This window comes from Clupea harengus, chromosome 14 (assembly GCF_900700415.2).
Source record: "Clupea harengus chromosome 14, Ch_v2.0.2, whole genome shotgun sequence".
Taxonomy (NCBI): Eukaryota; Metazoa; Chordata; class Actinopteri; order Clupeiformes; family Clupeidae; genus Clupea; species Clupea harengus.
The window spans coordinates 20440845-20461709 of record NC_045165.1 but is presented as its reverse complement, the minus strand read 5'-3'; the positions used below and the strand labels follow the sequence as shown (position 1 = coordinate 20461709).

General features: G+C 44.0%; 1 protein-coding gene across 3 annotated transcripts in view; it reads right to left on the bottom strand.

Moving 5' to 3' along the window:
- Positions 1 to 20865, bottom strand: part of stxbp6 (syntaxin binding protein 6 (amisyn)) — a 91223-nt gene extending 70358 nt beyond the window's left edge. The window contains exons 1-3 of one of the 3 annotated variants that reach the window (XM_031580875.2): positions 20454 to 20865; positions 8425 to 8486; positions 7971 to 8173 (exon numbers count right to left, since the gene is read on the bottom strand). In XM_031580875.2, coding sequence (XP_031436735.1) covers positions 7971 to 8173; positions 8425 to 8486 — 265 coding nt within the window. In that variant the 5' untranslated portion in view covers positions 20454 to 20865. The remainder of the gene's footprint in view (positions 1 to 7970; positions 8174 to 8424; positions 8487 to 20453) is intronic. The other 2 variants (XM_031580876.2, XM_031580877.2) reach the window with 2 other exon arrangements.

Below are 20865 nucleotides of genomic sequence, written 5' to 3'. Positions count from 1 at the left end.
CATCTTGAACTAAACCCCCAGGCACACCCATTGTGTTAAGTTGTGTATTCTACCTTCCTATCACTGAAATGTAACTATAGATGAAGAGAAAGACCATCATACAGAACAGAGAGAACTTAGGTTCTGCTGTGGGTTTGCCGTGTGGAGACACGGAGGACCGCTATGTGTGGTGAGATAATGGAGCAAGGAGTGCTCCTGCGCTCTCTGTCCCTCGTCCTCCTCCTCTACCAGTGGCCATGGCCAGCCACCTCTCCTCCTTCAAGTTCCACTCGTTGCTGCATAATGTCGGGTACTATAGAAGCTGAAGCTACTGCCACCCTTCAGCAAACATGTCTGTTAGTTTTGCACATTTGTGCACAGAATCCGCCTCTGCATTTATTTATTTATTTTTGCCCTGCAACTTCTCTGCACCCCCCCTTGCACTTTTGCTTATCCATTTTGACACCCTCATCTAGCTCTTAAGCTCTAACCACAACATCTGACACAGAAACAGTGAGGACAGAGGGGGAGGGTGGGGCCTAGTAAGAGATGTGATTGGGCCAGCCCAGTGTCAGTATAGAATATGAACCTCCTTTATGGGCCAGTCGTTGCCCATTATTTTATTAACAGTTGTAAAAAAAAAAGTTTGGAAAATGAGGTAGCGGTGAATTACGCCAAAAAGTGTCAAGTTTGCACCCCTGGACACACACACACACGCAGCTTTTGAACATTACTGAATGTCCACGAACAGCAGGCAGACTTAAAGCAGAAGTGCTGTTGGCCTTTAGACAGAAAAACACTACGCATCATCGTGCCTGAGCCCTTAATTTTGCGGAGGGGTGGCTATCTGGCTGACGGACTGACTGGCTCTGCATCCGGCCAAGACAGAGAACACTGATCCTGAGGAAAAGTGAAGGATGCTACTTCACTTAGAAAAGAGCCCTACACTCAGATTTGCTCTGATGCTGACACGCAAACGCACATACACAGACACAAAAGACACACACACTCACACAAGCACATACACGCTCACACAGACAGACACACACACACACACAAACACACACAGTGACTTAAAGGGCTCCTGCACAGCTGCCCCTAACAGTAAAAGAAATAGAAAACAAACAAATATGCACACACAGCAACTGTCCACAGCTATTTACTCAGGGCAGGAACAAACCATAAAAGGTCCATCACAGCTAGCTGAACAATGACCTCATCTGGAAGCACAAGCAGCAGAACGGGTGCATGAAGCATCCTCAGACCATTCTCCAGACTTCACAGAATCAGCAAAAGAACTCCAACACTAGGTCAGGACACTCACCTCATTGGCAAGAACCACTGAGACACCACAGGCCAAAGACTACCACCCCTATATCCCTCCTCGGTTACGGATTGGAGGGTGTAGTTTGTGTGACTGACCACTACACTAAACTAAACTAACAGTGCATCAAAGCAGAGAGGTTTCGATGTACGTACTGGGCCTATAGGGTCTGAACAAGGATCCCTGGCAGCAACCACAGAATGGTTGGAGCCGCCAATACATACAAAATAACATAACAGTGCATTGACATGTCTACAAATGCTGTAAACCTAAGACAGCATTGCTTCCTCCGATCCCCAGCTCACCTCCTCTATTCGTGCTCCATCTCTAAAGTGTTTGTTAACGCTTCCCCTTTTCTGATAAGGGTTTCTGTTGCTGCGGTCCTGAAGAAACACAGGAAGCACACTGTCATGGCGTCACGTGACAGCCACAGCAGAAAAGGACTGAAGAAGTGTCGCGTGAGAAATGTAGCTCCTGAATGCAGCCACGGCACTAAGAGGTGGTGGGCGAGTGGTCAGACTACATAACAACATTCTTTGGTGCGTCCGAAGCATGTTGTTGTTCATGTGAAAGAAGGGGACAGAAACAACAGAAGTCATATGAACGGGTAGGACATACAGTGACAGGCCACGTGATTCCTCACAGGGTAGATGGCTGTTGATATGGAGGAGTGTGTGGTGAGGATGTGGTCATCCCCTCCCGTCTTCTGTCACGCTCTGTGGCGAGCGGGCCAATGTAGTCTGGCCAGCGGCCGCTCAAAACTGGAGCGTGCTGATCAGCCCCCCAAGCATCTTTGCACGTTATTGCATAAGCACACATACATGCGCAGACACACACACACACACACACACACACACACACACACACTGCCTGAGAAAGCATCCAGACGCACAGATTGGCCTCGTCTTGTGTGGAGCTACTAAAGCATAAGCACACACACACACACACACACACACACACACACACACACACACACACACACACACACACACACACACACACACACACACACACACACACACACACACACACACACACACACACACACACACACACACACACACACACATGGCACGGCAGAGGAGCTGAAGGCTTCATGAGATCCAGTGGCAGAACCCCTGTTCCTGCTGAGGGTGCCCCGGGTCTTTGTTGCCGGGCAGAACGCAACACAACAGAACACATCAGAACAAAACGGAACACATCTCATCACGTGTCAGCACAGAGGTCAGTGCCAGTGGACAGGCTGTGATAATCACACGTGTTAATGAACCATGAGGAGCATCACATTTCTCCACTGGTAACACAAGCCAGAAGAGAAGAAAGCCTGAGAAAGATGACAGAAGAAGCCAAGGGTGCCCGTCTGTGTGTGGGGGGGTAGCACCAAACTGGCATTTCTCCAATGAGTCAGACGGGTCTTGAGGAAAGAACGAGAAAGATGACAGAAGGGGCCAGTGGGGTTTACCATACTCTTTAAATTCAACTGCAGTAAAGGGGGTTTACCATACTCTTTAAATTCAACTGCAGTAAAGGGGGTTTACAATACTCTTTAAATTCAACTGCAGTAAAGGGGGTTTACCATACTCTTCAAATTCAACTGCAGTAAAGAGGGTTTACCATACTCTTCAAATTCAACTGCAGTGAACATTCACTGATGGAGTGAACCCATGGAAGATGTTTCAGTGTTCACTGTGGATCACTCAAGCAGCAATTATACCCACACATGATCCCCGCGAATCATCCTCACAATGGACTGAGATGCAATCTGAAAGATAAACTGAAGGCTCTGTCTTCACTGCTGCTCAACTTTACCTGTATTTTACTGAATTGTTCTTTCATATTTGATGCTGTGCTACCATTCTTTGGAGCCCGTAAAAAAATTGTAACTTTTTTTTCTTCATTTTTGGACTGTCAAGATCTCAGCAAGCTGCCCACGCTGCACCAGATGTGGCCTGAATAAGACCCTGATCCGCCATTTCTCCGTCCCCTCCAGGCTGGGACGTTAATGAGCCTTCCCGCAGCAAATTTTTTTTCAGGAAATCTTTTTCAAAGATGGATAATTGATAGCTCAGGAGACCTAGCTGTGAATATTGTTTCAATTATGTGTCAATTTAATCACAGATATTTCTTCTAAATTACTGTAGAAACAGTTTGAGACAGAAATGAGATGAGGCACTTTATTATGAAAACCATAACTGACAAAAAGATCTCCTAGCTACTCCTCTAGATGTCTAAACATTTAGTAAAAACTTTGGGACCTGTTGAGAAATTTAGTTCATGTAGAAATCTGAGAAATCTTTTAATCTTGCTGTTGTCTAGGTGAAACGGAGGAGAAAATGAGATCTATTTTCAGATGTTCTTTTCTCACGGGTTGAGGACTGAATCCACACATCTGCCCTTCTCAACGCTGGATTGATCAGGCCCAGGTCGATTTGAAAGTCAGCTCCATAGTAGGATATGAATGTACTGGGATTTCTGTTACACACAGGAAAGGGTCTTTGTGGAAAAATTCCTTGTGCTGTTGTTTGGGGACTTCACACAGCGGCCAAACCTCTCAATATTTCATGCAGGTAATCTTAACCAACAACCTAGATTACGTAGATATTATAACACATCAAGGTGCACCCAGAACAGAGAGAAACGACATATGTGCTGTAAGAAATTACAGTATATCCTATATTCTTACAGTGCCATTGTGAAGAGTACTGAGAGTAGGAGGAGAAGGCTCAGAACAACCCCATTTTGAGGCCAGTGAGAAAAGAAACAAAAGAGTGTTAAGATAGCTTCACTTGCCCAAGGAGATGACTGAGGCCTTATGACACGACATACCACACCAATACATGCTCTCCCTTTAGAAGAGGAGGTGGTTATTTATGACTGCAAACACACCCACAGGTCAATAATCTCCATTCCTACAGGGGAAATGCATTTAAGCTTAAGCCATGCATTGTTAAAAAAGAATCTGCCTGGACACTGACTGCAGCTAAACACAAAATAAATGGACCAATCATGTGTCACATCAGTACAAGCTGCCTAAGCTGTAGCTACTTGGCCTTGGTCTTTACAGGCTTCTGGAGAATTAATACCCCAGAACAAAACAACCTCCAATCAAGCTCTTAATTGCCCCGGGTGAAACAGTGGGGAGAGGGCATGTAGTTCAGACTGCAATGCCTTTCAAAGAGCAGAGTCCAGTCTTGAGATTAATAAAAACCTAATTGAAATGGTTACCTAGACAGGCCTGGAATATTTAGTGCCACGTACTGACTCAAGGCTGATTAGATGAGAAGAGGCCGGGAATTTCAATGAGAGAGAGAGCGAGAGAGAGAGAGACACGAGGGGACAGAGATTGAGATCTGTGTGAATGCTACCATAAAGGAATAAAAATGTAGCGTTAGCAGCTAAATTAATGTGGCATAGGTCTGTGAGAGCAAGGCTAAATTTAAGTGTCTTTGCAATGACGGTGACTGAGACAACTCATGTTTATTCTGATGTCAGAAAAAGGGATTTGGATTCTGCTCTCGGTAAACATTAATTAGAACTCAAGGAAAGGAAGACTTAATCGTACTGAGAGACTGCAGGAGCCCACGATGGCTGAGTGGCGGAAAGGACTTCATTTTGACTTATTGGTAAATCTCTCCGTTTGGCTTCCTTTCTTCTAGGCACATACCGATTAGGCTTTTGTGGTGGACACATTTAATTAGGTTTCCAATTTAGCACCACTCCTGCTGAAAGGAAATTGTACAAGGCCAATTTAAATAATTTTTGGAGACGGAATTGGACTCGTACGATTTCTTTTCCGCAGTCTCCTGCATTATTGAATCATCTGAAATACCCCAAACGACACTAAACCAAACATTCTGTCTCTGTCACACACACAAACAGATATCCACTCATACCAGCGACGCCCGAAGCTGGGGGAGCCCCTTTTGGCTCTCAGAATATCAATGGTAATCAACACTGTCCATGTTATGCCAAAAAAAGTTAGCCATTGCAGCGGTAACCTAGCTTACTTCTAATGTAGTCTTGTTGATTTGTACATATTTCATACTGCTATGAAATGTATCTCAAAGAATAATGTATTATTATTATTATTATTATTATTATTATTAATAATAATTAGTGCTGTCAAACGATTAAAATATTTAATCGCGATTAATCGCATTTATGTCATAGTTAACTCAAAATTAATCGCGATTAATCGCAAATTTGTATCTATTCTAAATGTCACTTTGTTTATTTATTTTTTCCATCGTTTTATTTTTATTTGAATGCCCTTATCAACATGGAAAAGTGGATTGGCTTGCTTTAAGCAAATGTTTTATTTTATTGAAAACCAACATTGCCAAACAGGGCGGTACAAAATAAAATTATAAAGTGCACATTTCAGGTAAACAAGGACTCAGCCTATAGTGCAGTTAAACCATGGCTTAATGTTTTCTTTTTTTCAAGTTTGCTGGGAACATAGCAGTCAGGCCTCTTATTTAAGAAACAATGAACCGTAACAGTTAGGTTACCAATAAAAGGTAAGCCTACGACTTCTTTGCTTTCAGCCAGCTGCCTGCCATTTTCAGACAACAGTGAAGCTTGCTTCTTTTGCACAACACAACTTTTAAAAGTAAACTTTCCATTCAGAAGCTTTTTATCATCCAATTTGCCGTATCGCGCTCACCATTCACTCAAACCGTAATGTTAGCCTACTACACAGTTTGTGAGGCCTAAAAGAACGTTAATCTAAAAAAAAACAAAAAAAAAAACAGAATAATTAAAAAAAAATCGCGTTAATCTCGCGATAAAAAAATGAACGGCGTTAAAATGGGTTTGCGTTAACGCCGTTAATAACGCGTTAAACTGACAGCACTAATAATAATATAATAATTATTAATAATAATAATAACTTACACATTTGCAGTAGTTGTGGTTGATGTTTTATGATATTTTCTAGTATCTCTATATAATGGTCAGAAAAAGAAAAAAGAGACACAATCGAGAAATCTCTTTGGGAAAATACAAGTTATGTAGCTAACGCACCTATGTCATTTCTATGTCAAAAACAGTAGGCTACTCAATGATGCTATACATTATAATCTGAACGAGAACGAGCCGAAAAACACGCTCATATAGCACAAGTGCAAGCTCGGCCCTTCAAAGCCTCTAGCTCATCCTCATTAGTGTAAATGATTAGAGAGTGTGATCTAATTCATCTAAATCTGGTTTTGTTTTGTTATGACAATACACAAGAGGAAGTGGGGATGGAGAGAGGGTTGGAATGACTAACAGAGATTACTGGCTTGCAAAGTAAGTGGTCTACCCTAGACGCTGAGAACATGCTCCTGCCCCGCTGGTGCTTTGAAGGCTCCAGCTCTGGTGTGTGTTTTGACAGTTGCGAAGTTGCAATTTAGCACACGCTATGATAGCCTGTTAACATCACTGCCTTTAGGCTTTCCTCTTCTGTCTCACAAATGGGGAAAATGGTGCATTTAGCTTCCACAATTAAAATAATTGTCCACAGGGGATGATACCCCCCTGACTCACACACACAGTCACACACACACACACACACACACACACACACACACACACACGTATGTATGTATGTATGTATGTATGTATGTATGTATGTATGTATGTATTTATACCAGGGCTTTTTATACCTGGTGCAACTAACTGGAATTTTAACTTGCATATTCATTTTGGTCGCAGTCTACAGCCCTGTATACACACCCACAGTCAGACATACACACACACACAGAAAATGTATCTCCCAGAGCATTAAGTAGCCGATTAAAACAAATGCTTACTGAAAAAGTGACTGGATTCTGTGGGTGGTGAGTCAGTTGCGGCAGATAAGGAACACACACACACACACACACACACACACACACACACACACACACACACACACACACACACACACACACACACACACACACACACACAGGGAGGCTAATCTCCAACAGCTTTATTGGCTTAAGCACATCACAATCCCTACCCTCCTCAGGGGGTGAGAGTAAACTTCAACACCCACATCCAGTGTGTTAGCGCATGCCATGGGGTCGAGTGCATGTGCTTTTACCTGTGGCTAGAACACTGGAAGAACACTGCAAGAACATAAAGGAACACGGAGCGATCGGAGACAGGTAATACACGGGCTCCTGGGTGCTACATACAGAGACTGTGGGGCGGTCAGCTTGACGATGCATTTTCATCCAGTCAGCCTGCAGATACTACTACCACCACAGATACCTCAGAGAGTGGAGTGTGTGATGGTTTAGATTACATCAGAGAGAGAGAGAGAGTGAGAGTGAGAGAGAGAGAGAGAGAGAGAGAGAGAGAGTGAGAGTGAGAGTGAGAGTGAGAGTGAGAGTGAGAGTGAGAGTGAGAGTGAGAGTGAGAGTGAGAGTGAGAGTGAGAGTGTGAGAGTGAGAGTGAGAGTGAGAGTGAGTGTGTGTGTGTGTGTGTGTGTGTGCTTTTTTAACATAGTGACCAACGTGTCAGAGAGACGGGAGAACATGGGGATATCATTGGAAAGGAGAGGAGAGGAGATGTAAAGTGAGAGAGAAGAGGAGAGGAGAGGAAAGATGAGGATAGATAAGAGAAAGGAGGAGAGGAAAGTGAGGCAGAGAAGAGGAGAGACAAGAAGAGAGAGATGAATTGGGGAAGAGAGACGTACTTGATATGCAGATGAAGGTGGAGTAGTCTCCCGGCCCGCCGGTAGCCAGGAAGGGGATCCTCTTCTTGGTCCTCCTCTTCACCTGCACAGCCACCAGCATTTTCTCGTCATGGGGCGCGAAGATCTCCTTGCTGATGGCCAACTTGGTGTCCATCTCGGGGCGGGACGCACGCGGGAGGAAGGGAGGGGTGCTGGGCTGGTCTCTGTTTGTGAAGAAAAGTTGGGTTTGGTTTAGTTTAGCTGATCACGTCTGTGTGCAGTTAACCTGAGCCCGAAGAGATGCTAGGCTTCTAAATACCCATCTGGTGACACCATACCAGGAGAGAGAAAGGCAGCTTGGTTTGTCTCTGTGGTGAGGCCGAAGAAGAGCACCCAGGGGAGAAAGAGGAAGATGAGGATAGAGGAGTTTTATGTATTGTCTCTACTTTTAGCGGCCATTTAGCTCACATCTCACCTCACATCCGAGCCCAGTGTTGTTTGTGACTGTACGCCAGTACAGAAGCATAAGGAGTCCATCTGTACAAACAGCAGCCAAACTGGAGATTACCAGCACCAGATTTCACATATATACACACACACACACACACACACACACACACACACAGCAGTCAAGTCTAGCAGGTAATAAGTGAGGAATTCAGTGCCCCTCTTACAGAATATTCTACAATGTTCTCTGGGTTTCACTTCATTAACTCCAATCCCACTGGAATTCCTGTAGCTCCTTGTCCAGCAGTGGGCCCCTGCCTTTGACCCCACCGATGCACAACAGTGGCATCTCACTAGTCCCAAATACCCCTCACGTCCTCAGATCATTGACTTTTTGGAGATTTGGCTGAACAACATATTTCTTTCCAGTGACAGTAGCTCTGGCTTAAATATAAATGATAAATGAGAAGAAACAAATCTCACTAAGAAACAAACACATGGCTGGGTGGAATAATAGAGCGGAGGGCCTCATCAATCACTTGACAAACAGCCACATGTGGCTCTTTAAACTTAATGAATGTCCGTCTAAGTATTAACACACCGTTTCCCCGTTGAGTCATATTCAGGCAGATCTCAAACACTAGTAGCTTGCTCTGAAGCAGTGGCTTTTAGAGCTGCGAGGCAGTGAGATGCTCCACAGGCGTGAAAACAAAGCACTTAATTGCATGGCAAGCTATCTCTGGGGCCCAGTGTGGCTCAGACAGCATCCTCTCTGCCACCACTTTATTCCCCCTTACAGCTAAAGGGGGCCACGCACAAGATGAATTAGCCCATAAAACAAACAAAAAAATAAAATAAATAAATAAACACAAAAGGCTTCATCAATCTGGGCATGCAAAAATGATGCATCACGCAGTTGATCACGAATGTTCTGCACCGTATGCTTTTATGAAACTTATAGAGCCATGTACATGAACAGAGCATGGAAAGTATACAGTTGGGGGGGGGCGATGTCAGTGGTGTGTAACAGTGAGTGAGCAGTGTTTACCAGAGGTAATATCTATTTCTCATGTCATATCTGGTGTCAGAGAGCTGTCTTGCTGGATGGATGTGTTTGGCTCGTGTTCAGGGGGATGTCGGGGTTTCAGGCTGCTGTTGTGAAGTGGCATCAGGACACGGTCGGATCTACACCCCCACCCCCCACACCACCCCCCAACCATCTCTCGGTCGTGACATGGAGCAGCCAGGGGCAATTAGACAGAGAGCGATGGCCCAGGCGGTCGGGATGGAAAGACTGCTCTTGGGACGGCAGCTCATTTCCTGGATCCTCGAACAAAGCAGCTTTTTTCATCCCCGACCACCGACGCCTTTTTTCCAACGCGTGACTGAACTCAGGCCTTAATCATTTCACTGCTCTCACCACAATGTATCACTTAGCCAGAGATGGCCAAGCAAGCAGCCCTGTTAATCTTCAGGGGAGGAACCAGACACAAAGGACCGCTTCACACACACACACACACACACACACACACACACACACACACACACACAACCTATAAAACAAGGCTTCTCAATGAAATACCAAAAATGATAATCTGATGAGTCAAAACAGCCACAAATTGGTCACAGGCTATTAAACCTTCTATATTAAAAGGATCCTTCTTCAAAATAACTCAAACAAAATCACTGGTCTGCAGAATCCCTGGACAGTGGGTCATGGACTTTCAATCGCTTTACAGGGTATTCTTAACAACAAACAAAACAAAACAAAACACTGGAGATCATCACAGAGAGATAGAAAAAAGAGAAAAACACCACTATAAGCAATCTCTGTAGAACAGATAGGCAGCTGATTGCCTTATTATGGCCGTAAACAACTACAGAACTTTCAGCACCATCTAAGGCATCACCTAAAAACACAACACAACATGACACAACATGGCACAGGCTCAGCTGCAGCTAACTGGGAACAGAAGAGGCTGACAGGGCCTCACACTACCCAGAGAGCAAATCACTCTACATTACATTTACATTTAGTCATTTAGCAGACGCTTTTGTCCAAAGCGACGTACAAGGGAGAGAACAGTCAAGCTAAGAGCAATAAAAAGCATGGTGTAACAATAAATACTACTTTACATGAGAATTAGAAAAACAACGACCTAGAAAAAAGGAAAAAGAAGTGCAGGAATGTAACTGCTGAAGTGCAAGTTAAGCGCTAGTCAGGTGCCAGTTAGGAGGGGAGGTGCTCTCTGAAGAGTTGGGTCTTCAAAAGCTTCTTGAAGGTAGAGAGGGACGCCCCTGCTCTGGTAGTACTAGGCAGTTCGTTCCACCAACGTGGAACTACAAATGAAAATAGTCTGGATTGCCGTGCTTGCACGGACGGCAGTGCCAAACGACACTCACTAGACGAGCGCAGTGGAGGGATGGATTGGGACAGACATAGACACAGACAGACACAGACAGACACAGACAGAGAGACAGACAGACAGACACAGACAGAGAGACAGACAGGCAGAGAGAGAGAGAGAGAGAGAGAGACAGAGACAGAGACACAGACACATAGAGATAGAGACAGAGACAGCGCACAGAGAACAAGTGCACCAGCTCTGATGTGTGTGTGTGTGTGTGTGTGTGTGTGTGTGTGTGTGTGTGTGTGTGTGTGTGTGTGTGTGTGTGTGTGTGTGTGTGTGTGTGTTGAGGGCGTGTGCAATAGCTCAGCCTCCAATAAAACAGGGGAAATTGCTTCATTTTACAACCTTACATCCCTTTAACCCCTTGAATCCCTTTAACGAGTCAACATCAAAGCTGCCAATTGCCAACAACAGAGAGGTGGAGAGACAGACAGAGAAGAGGGAGAGACAGAGAGATAGACAGAGAGAGAGAGGGGAGGAAGAAAGCACGAGAGAGAGAGATAGATAGACAGAGGAGAGAAGTGAGGGAGCTAGACCGAAAAAAGAAAGAAGGAAAGAAAAAGAGAGAAAACCCGCAAAAGAGTACGAGAAAGAGGGAAAGAGTTTTTTTCTTAATGTCGATAAAAGGTCACGCATCTTGTCCTCGCACCGGGAGGGACGAAGGTGCCAGCCGTTCCCAGCGCTCCGCCCCGCTCTCCGGCAGCGCTAATCCGGAGACGATCCGACATTCTGCCACAGCGCTCCAGCCAAGAGGGAAGGGATCTCCCGTCTCCTTCCAAGCTGCCGATGGCCAGTGCTGCGGGTCGATCCCTCCACAGGTGGCCTACGGGGGCCAGCCCTTCATCCCTCCACTAGGAGTGAAGCCCGTGAGCCTGCTAATGCCAGCCTCACACCCAGGCCATTTGGGCCAGGTTAACTACATGTGAACAAGCTGAGCAGGGCAGCGATTATACATACTCATATAAGAGTGCAGAGGGAGAAAAAGAAGGAGAGAGAGAGAGAAAGGAGAGAGAGAAAGAGAGAAAAAGAGGAAGAGAGAGCGAGAGAGAGAAAGAGAAAGAGACACACAGCCTCACAGAACATACACATACACACACACACCATACAAAACATGCAAAAACACACACAATATACATACACATACAACAAACACACACCCTCACACAACATACAAGCACACACACACACACACACACACACACACACACACACACACACAAAAACACAGGCCAACACAAAGACCGCGTCACAGCAGCAAAACCAGCACAGGGCTTCATGCTGGGATCAGAGTACCAAGAAGCACAAAATGTCTCTCCAGCTCTGCTAAACTGCTCAACTTGTGAAGAAAGAAAAACAAAAGACGGAGGCCAAGATGCTTTGATCAACTTCATGAAGACGTAGGTATGACATCCCCTTTATTGTGTAAGGGAACCACAAACATACGAGTGTGTCCCAGTGTGGCTGTCCAAGTCACAGCTGTGAGAGGAAACTTGGCAGAATCACCCCTAAATGTCAGGATGATCTCTCTGTGTGTGTCTTTTCCAACCGCCACTGGATGTGCAACAAAGACACACACACACACACACACACACTACAAACACACACACAAACACACACACACACACACACACACAACAAACACACTACAAAACACAAACACACTACAAACACACACACACACGACAGTGGTACCCCTCACAGCACGTGCCACTGGCACAGCCAGGAAGGGACTCCACACAAAACACCCCCTCTTGTCCAGTAGTAGGCATCGCCAACGCCACCGTTTGGAAAATGAAATAGCAGACAGTAGAGACAATGGTAACAAGGGAAGCCATTCTTTTCTTCTGTGAATAAGCTGTTACATAACCTCTCACAACGTAAATCTGCCCAGTTCATTTTGCAGTATAGCATTCACTGCCTCAAAGTGCACCGTGTACATCTCCAACTAGTCCTATGGAAGAATGAAGCGCTCTGTTAGTGAAATAAAGCACATGAATCACAAAAGCATCGCCTTCTGAGTGTGTTTTAGTGGCTCACCATTCTGATACGGCTCACCACTCACATACCATTCTGATTTTTTTAGGTTCACTAAAATCCCCAAGAAATTCCAACACCTCCCTCAAGGTTGCGAATGTCAACAAACAACAACCTTTATTACCTTTATCTACCTCACACTAACTGGCTTCACACACTGATCAATCGTCTCCCATCAGCTGTTGGATGTTGACATTGTTTGCTGATAGCTGGCATTAGCCAGGGTATGTAAACACAGACCATGCAGGCTGATAAGTCTTACGTGCTATGGAATACCATGACCAGGCTTATTTTCCCCAACCCAGCAGAAAGAGAAGACCATTCAGGTTGAGACTGACAAGAGAATGAGAAGAGCATCGTTGTGTGTCTTAGAGGAGAGGAACAGAACAGTGTGTTACAGAGAGGAGTGGAGAAGACCTGTGTGTTATAGAGGAGTGGAGAAGAGCTGTGTGTTACAGAGAGGAGTGGAGAAGACCTGTGTGTTACAGAGAGGAGTAGAGAAGAGCTGTGTGTTATAGAGGAGTGGAGAAGAGCTGTGTGTTATAGAGAGAAGTGGAGAAGAGCGGTGTGTTATAGAGAGGAGAGGAGAAGAGCTGTGTGTTATAGAGAGGAGTGGAGAAGAGCTGTGTGTTATAGAGAGGAGTGGAGAAGAGCTGTGTGTTATAGAGGAGAGGAGCAGAGCTGTGTGTTATAGAGAAGTGGAGAAGAGCTGTGTGTTATGAAGAGGAAAGGAGCAGAGCTTTATACACATTATACCAACAGTTAAAAATCTCACCTCCAGTTCAACCTGTGTTGACCGCATCTCCCAAACCATTTTCCCATACACACTTGTTTAGCCTTCTGGTTTCTTGTTTGGTTTCTCACTGAAAAGTGTCACTACAGCAAGTTGTTGCATTTTGTTTACATCTGCTTCCCGAGAGATCAAGCAAGGCTGAGCATTCATTGCTCCCTCTGGCACTAAAATCTTAATAAAATCTTGTAGTGTGCGATGCCCCATTATTTTCAAATGTTTTAGTGTATGCAAGTTTCTGTAGTTTGTGTCATAGAGAAGAGGAGCACAGCTGTGTGTTACAGAGAAGAGTTTGAGAGTAGCAGAGGTTTGTGTTGAAGAGAGAAGTATGAAATATGAGCATAGCTGTGTGTTAAAGAGAGGAGTATGAGAGAGTGCGAAGCTGTGTGTTGCAGAGAAGAGTTTGAGAGTAGCAGAGGTTTGTGTCTGAGAGGAGTTGAAGAGGAGCAGAGCTGTGTGCTACAGAGAAGAGTTTGAGAGGAGCAGAGCTTTGTGTCTGAGGGGAGTTTATCTGTGTGTCTCCTGTGCATCCTTGGGGAGATAAATGGTGATTACCGCACAGGGCAGCATGGCCGCTGACCCAAACAAATTCCTCCAGACGGGCAGTTTATCCTCCCTCCTAATCTCCACAGCCCACTCCGACCTTCACCCCGACCTGGCGCGCCTTAACTCATCTCAGGCCTGCTCACTCAGACCTACACCTCTCTGTGTGTATGTGTGTGGGTGTATGTTTTCTTCAATTCCTCTGTTCAGTTCCTAATTTCAGCACCGCAGCAGTAACCGTTCAGTGAGAATAGGCAGGGGTACCTAATATTTGCTAATTTCAGTGACACAGGAGAGGGTGCAATCAAGCATAAATGGGTTGAGTAATTAGTGGGTGTGGCAATCAAGTCATTCTTTTTCGGCACAATGATTCAACCCGACCTTATTGACGTTCACACTGCGCTCAGTGATTGTTCTACAATGAGGCAAACAACACATTTCCGGTCACGAAAAGAGCCGTTTACAGCAGAGGAAACAAAGGTTCTTATTGAGGGGGGTTCATGCCCGACATGAAATCATTTTTGGGACTGCCAGAAGAAAATGCTAATGTGACTGCGCCCCAGCAGCAGTCGGCCGTTGCATAGCGTAACCTATGCGATTACATGGATGCTAACACTTTGCCCTACAAAAGAAGGGACTGACTCTCCTACCACCTTTTGGATGAGCAATAAATATCATCTAACAAGGTGCAGGGCCTCATCCACTGACATTCTGGCACACATAGGCAAACAATGCACACTCAGCTGTAGAAATATGAATCAGTCAATGCTTATTCTCCATTCATTGTGTATAATGCACCTTAACTACTTTGTTCTTCTGAAGAGCATCTGTTGTATTTGCCTTCTCTCCACATATTCAGTTTGTCACTACATTCGAAAGAGGGCAGTTGAGTTGTTAACAAGGTTTTCCTACACTGCTAAATAATGTTACCAGCCATAACATTTTTTTAATCATATAAGACAGGAGTTACAGAGTCAACAGGAGATAAATATTGTATCATGAACCACAATTTTGTTGAGGTCTTGGTTCAGAAAAGATTAGCCAAGGTTATCAAGCAACTTCAATGGCTCGTTTGCTTATTACAAACCAAAACGACAGTGACAAATGTTTATGATTTACTAACTGAAGTGTACTGTAGTGTCCTAAACGCTAACTATGAGCTGATATTTATCTACACACAAACTAACATTGGTGCCATGGCAGTCGGATAACATTAACTTAACTGGCTAGGAGCTTGCTTGTTTTTCGAGTTACCTTGTCATCTTGAATCACCACAACATGACCTTAACTGTAATGTAACACACTATAATGTTAGAAGCTACATATTGTCAGACCCCCCTTGCCTTTACTGACAACTTTCCAGTTTAACATAAAACAGCTTTGTTGCTAATTAGCATTAGCTATGTTGCTTGCACAATCACATAATTAATTTAAAATAAGTGCTGTCAAAATGAACACATTCACTTTTGCAATTCATTTGAAATAATTAACATGTTACAAAAATGAACGCAAATAACGCAGCTGCCTCTTTTTTGTATTATTTCTGTTAGTGTATATGTAATGGTTAAAATGTCTGGGGCATCAAAGGTACACCTGAAACACAGCTTAACTGAATTCACAAGGTTGTAAGTTTATTGAGCATTTTAACTTCAACAGGCTGCACACCACGTTCTAACTACTGACCGGCAGACCTAGTCGCTAGCTCCCTCCAAAGTATCTTCCTCCCCAAAAGTCTGTCTCTCTTCTCTGCTTCTCCACGTTTTTATCTCAATCCATGTTTAAAAATAAAAGCCCCTTCACACTTAACGTTCTACACGTATAACAAATATGCCGCAGACAGTCAATTTTGATGGCCTTGATGGCTTTATTGGAAATCCGTAGTTCACAGGAGATAATCTGTGTTCAATGTTAAAAATATGGAATTAAACAATAGTATTTGAATTTAAATACACTTCCTTTATATTGATTCTACATACATTCTGTGATCGTACATTTAAATACCCATTATTACAAGCTTTTGTCAGGAAAAAAAAGCAAATAAATCATGATCAATCAAAGCAAATGAGCAAAAGTAATAGTTGACGAAGACTTGATCACTTGAACACTGATTGAATGATGCGGACAAGGAGCACACCCAACAAATTGTGCGTACAGTCTATTACACTCAAGACTCCCAGCCCCGGGAAATCATGGGCATCCAAAAACATTATGTGCTAGGTATCAGGTGATATAAAACAATAAACTACTGTGCTCTGCGAACAAGGGAGGCGGTGACTGCATGCATCACTGAACCTAAAGCCGATTGGGATAACCCACCCGTGGAGGCCAGGGGGTGCTAGAAGGATCCAATGGCATAAGGGGACTTGCACATCTCTCTGTACCCGCCTTGTCTCCGCCCTGTCCCCATCTCAGTCCCTCTCGGTCTTCTTCTCTTCTGTGCTGAGGATTTTGCTCATGTTAGGAACATTCATTTGTTATTACCCTGTCTGTGTTCCTCCATCTCCCTTTCCCTCTTCCCTCTGGCCCAGGGTATTCAATGTCACTTCATCTTCCTCTGTTTACTTCTGTAAGAAAGTACACCTTCTTTCTTTGAGCTTAAAATCAAAACCATCTTCACAAACCATTTAGTTTGACGAAGGTCAATTATCTCACCAAGGACTCTTCAAAACAAACATCCCCACGGTTTACAGATGGGCTAGACACGAGATTTCGAGGAAGTGAAGCAATGGCATGTTTTGAATACTGATCACCACCCGACACCAACACAGATGGGGCCTGCCTGCTTCCAATCATAAATAATACACCGACCACACGCCCCTGCCTGCTGGCCCATCACCGTTACGGCCAATTAACATGTCATCAACATTTACCGGAGGGCAACAGCACGAAGTGGCTCATGCCAAGTTTCACAGGCACGTGAGGAGGGCGCACACCCAGTGCCTCATCTCTCAAGGGGCATGACGGGGGACAAGCACAAGGCTGGTTGCTGTGGAGCAATAATCAATTATTCAGTCAATCAATCAATCAATCAATCAATCAATCAAAATCTTTATTTAAGCCTCAAAAAACAGACTGAACAAAACTCTCATTTGCAATGGGGGTGAGGTTACATAATGGGAGTTGGATAGCACTTATTGATAATGGCAGTAGAGATGAGTTTCAGTTTTTTGGAGGTCCTCCATGCTAAATGCAACCAGTAAATAATTGCGAGTGTGAGCGCTCTCCAAATCTCTCTTTTTGTGCTTGTGATTTTTTTTTAATGGAATCATTGAGACGTCATAGTTGTCTGTTCTTCTTGCACTGACTAAAGTAATACCAAATCACTGAGAAGAATGTTTTTCAATGCAAACTGGGATTTTTCTGGCAACCCTTCCAGGTAAACTGAAGTAGACTTCTGGGTTGGCTCCAATTGCAGCCACTGGATTTTTTACATTTTGCAACAAGACGACACAGAGCTATATACAAAGAGCAGGACAGTGAATACTGCATACCTTTAGAAAAGTTACTTCAGTTTAAAAAAACTCAAGTGAAAAACAGAACCGTAAATGGGCCCTGGTTTAAAAAGAAACCCTCTGTGCTTTTCTCAAAAGGAGTTCGATCCTGTGGGCCAGTTTCGAGAAGCAGCTGAAACATGAGAACTATTCTGTGAAAGAGGACAAAAGACACCATCACTTTAGCCAGGTGACTCAGCACCAGGTGGCAATTTATACCAAGGCCCTGTGAGCTCGCGATAAATCAAGCGAGCCGAACGCCCGCAAATGATTTCATTTTGTTTTACAGCCTGGCTCCCTGACGGCAAAACCTGAGGGTGACAAAAGCCAAGCAGCCGTCGTCACCAGCAGCATCATTTGGGAAGACAATAGCCTTTACCCTTCTACAAAGAAAACAAGAAATTATCTAATACTGCAGGACGTCTCTCCTTCAAATCTGTACTGCACTGCGTTTCAAACACTTCCGATAAATGAGATATGATCTGGTCTTTGTTGAACAAAACCGCAACAAAAACAAAACAATAACAAAAATAGGCTCATTTTTCTCCTTCTGGATCATACTTTGCATTCTGATTAGGAGTCCAAAAACGAATAGCTGGTGTCTGCATGATCTTTGGACGAGCGACTTGCCCCATGATCTCACTCTAGCACTACGCAGCCAATGCAGAGGAACAGAACACCATGTTTAAATATCCTCAGAACCGATTGTTTTTGTTCCTCTTCGGGTTCATGATACAAGTCACTACGGGCAGGAAACCGTCTGCTCATTAGATCCGTCATTCTGTCAGAGCGCTGGCTGGCGGATGCAGAATACTCCTTCCCACAAAGGCAGTTCATAAGATAGGAGATTTTTTTTTCAACAGCCACCTTATGTGGTTGCTAAATGAGCTCGCCATGCATGGCTTTAAGCAAATGAGACGTAGAATATTACAGAGGCGAGCAGACAACTCTTAAATGGACTGCTACAAAGATAGCAGAGCCAGAGGGAGTTCAGATGTGAAAGTAATCTTTCAAACCAAAGAAATCTACTCAAACCAAAATGAACAGAAAATGCAGTCATGTGCAGATTCTTCGGCAAGTTTAACAGAAAACATACTCTGCTTAAGAGACTGCCTTTTTACTTGCTAATTATCGCTCAGTCCTTTACAAACCAATACAAACAAGAGCTTAACCCCTATTAAGGCATTCAAAGTTTTGGGGCAGTTTACTGTACTGTGAATTAGAATAGCCGGAAGTAACTAGGAATGCCCCTTCCTTTTCAAACCATTTAATTAAAGCAACTGATGATGAATTGATACAAGGTTTGGAAGGCACTTGAGGTGGTTAGCACAGAGCTGGTCAGAATAAGAGCACTACTGATGCGACAGAAAGCTTGTACTAGAACTGTCCCTCTGTCACCACAGAGAGACTCTCATAAAGGTGAGATCAGGCAGGTTTCACAACACTTTTTTCAGATATAATGAAAACCATAGGTTCCTCAGAGGACAAACCTATTCCGTTGAACCCCCCTCCAACACACTTTCCCACACCACACTGACTCACACATGAAAACCTCCCAGCTGTTTTTGCATTGGGGTCCTCTAGGTCTGCAGGAGGAGCCCAGAGTTAAATCACCCTAGGAGCAAAACCCCTTATGAGCAAGAACACCTGTGAAAACCGCTGGGTGGTCTCATATTGGGATTTAGGGATATGCTACACATAAGAAAAAAAATGGCCAGTCGATTTGATTCCAAATCAGGTTCAGCACGGTGGATACATCTGGCGAATTGGAAACAAAATACTGTAAGTTCCAAAAGCCCAAGAGAACTAACAGTGTGGTACCTTCATTTTGCAGCACAGCAGGACGCAACGTACAAGCGCATGAAAACAAACGCCATGCTGCCAGAGAACACTGAAAACTTGCACTGAAAACTCCTTTAATTTTAGCGCGACATCTAACGCCAACTCAAGCTATACTCAATATGTTCTGATTTCCTTCTTCTAGGACGAGCTTGTAGAATACGAGAACACGCTGTTTTGCAGCATCTCTTTGATGACGACATACACATCGTTTGACTTTCCACGGTAATATTTACAAGTTGCGTAACATTAAGCTATTTATCAAAGTTGAAGTTCTGCGAATAAAAAGCCAGGCACTCATGCCGTACAAAACAACTGTATATTTGTGCTGTCACACGAAATAGCGCAGTGTATAGTCTGGTCCCTCCGCGGGACTTGGGCTACAGTCCTTTTAATAAGAGTGGTGCTTCTTGTTTTGCTGATCCCTAAAGGCAAAATGATGGATCACCGTGGCTTACCACACACTTACTATTCGACAGGGCCACCTTGGAACGATAAGCCTTTAAAGTAAAATTGATTGTATTTATTTAGTCATAGCATGACGTTCAGCCCACAGTAGGCTATACAAGGCTAATAAGAAAAATACGTTAGTAGCTTTTTTTTTTTCTTTCATTGAAGCTACACCCTGTCGTGATAAGCAACATTCCTTAACAAACAAAAGTCTTTTTTTTCCGATGAAACCTCTAAATACATGACACAACTGTCAGTCTATCATTATTTGTATAGACTGAAATTTACATTGTAACTTGACAATTTTGCCAAACATACAGATCACTCTTTTGCAGTAGGAACATTAACCTTCTAACAGACCCACTGCTTATGAGTTGTCAGCACATTATGTAAAGTCATTTACAAATCACTAAACAAACAAAACTTGCGTCAAGCTAACTGGCAGTCTTAAGACAGCATGCTGCCCTAGACAAGACACAAATAGGAATCTCATACTAACCTTCCACTTTTGGGAGCAGTTTTACGTTGTGTTCCACGTGTGGGTCAAGCCGTCAAGCCTTCAAACGTCAAATTTTCAACACTGCCCCACCAACTTCCAGCTGCCAGAGTGATCCTGTTATCTACTGAGAATATAGAGTCGCATTTCGCTTAAAAAAAAATTCGCTTCCACCGTGTCCGCTCAACAACTCTGTTCCTTGACGTTATCAGCTCTAGAAACTCAGCCCTCTCTCTCTGTCGGCTACCGCGCCACAACTGCTGTCTCGGAGGGAACACAGTAGCAGGTTCGCACCATCTATCTGACTTCATGGAAGCAGCAGTCACGTGGAAGAGTTAGCGTTACCTAGCGTACGTGTCATATTTGGACATTCATATCCGGCCACGGAGAATCATAAACAATTCTTCTGGCTTTA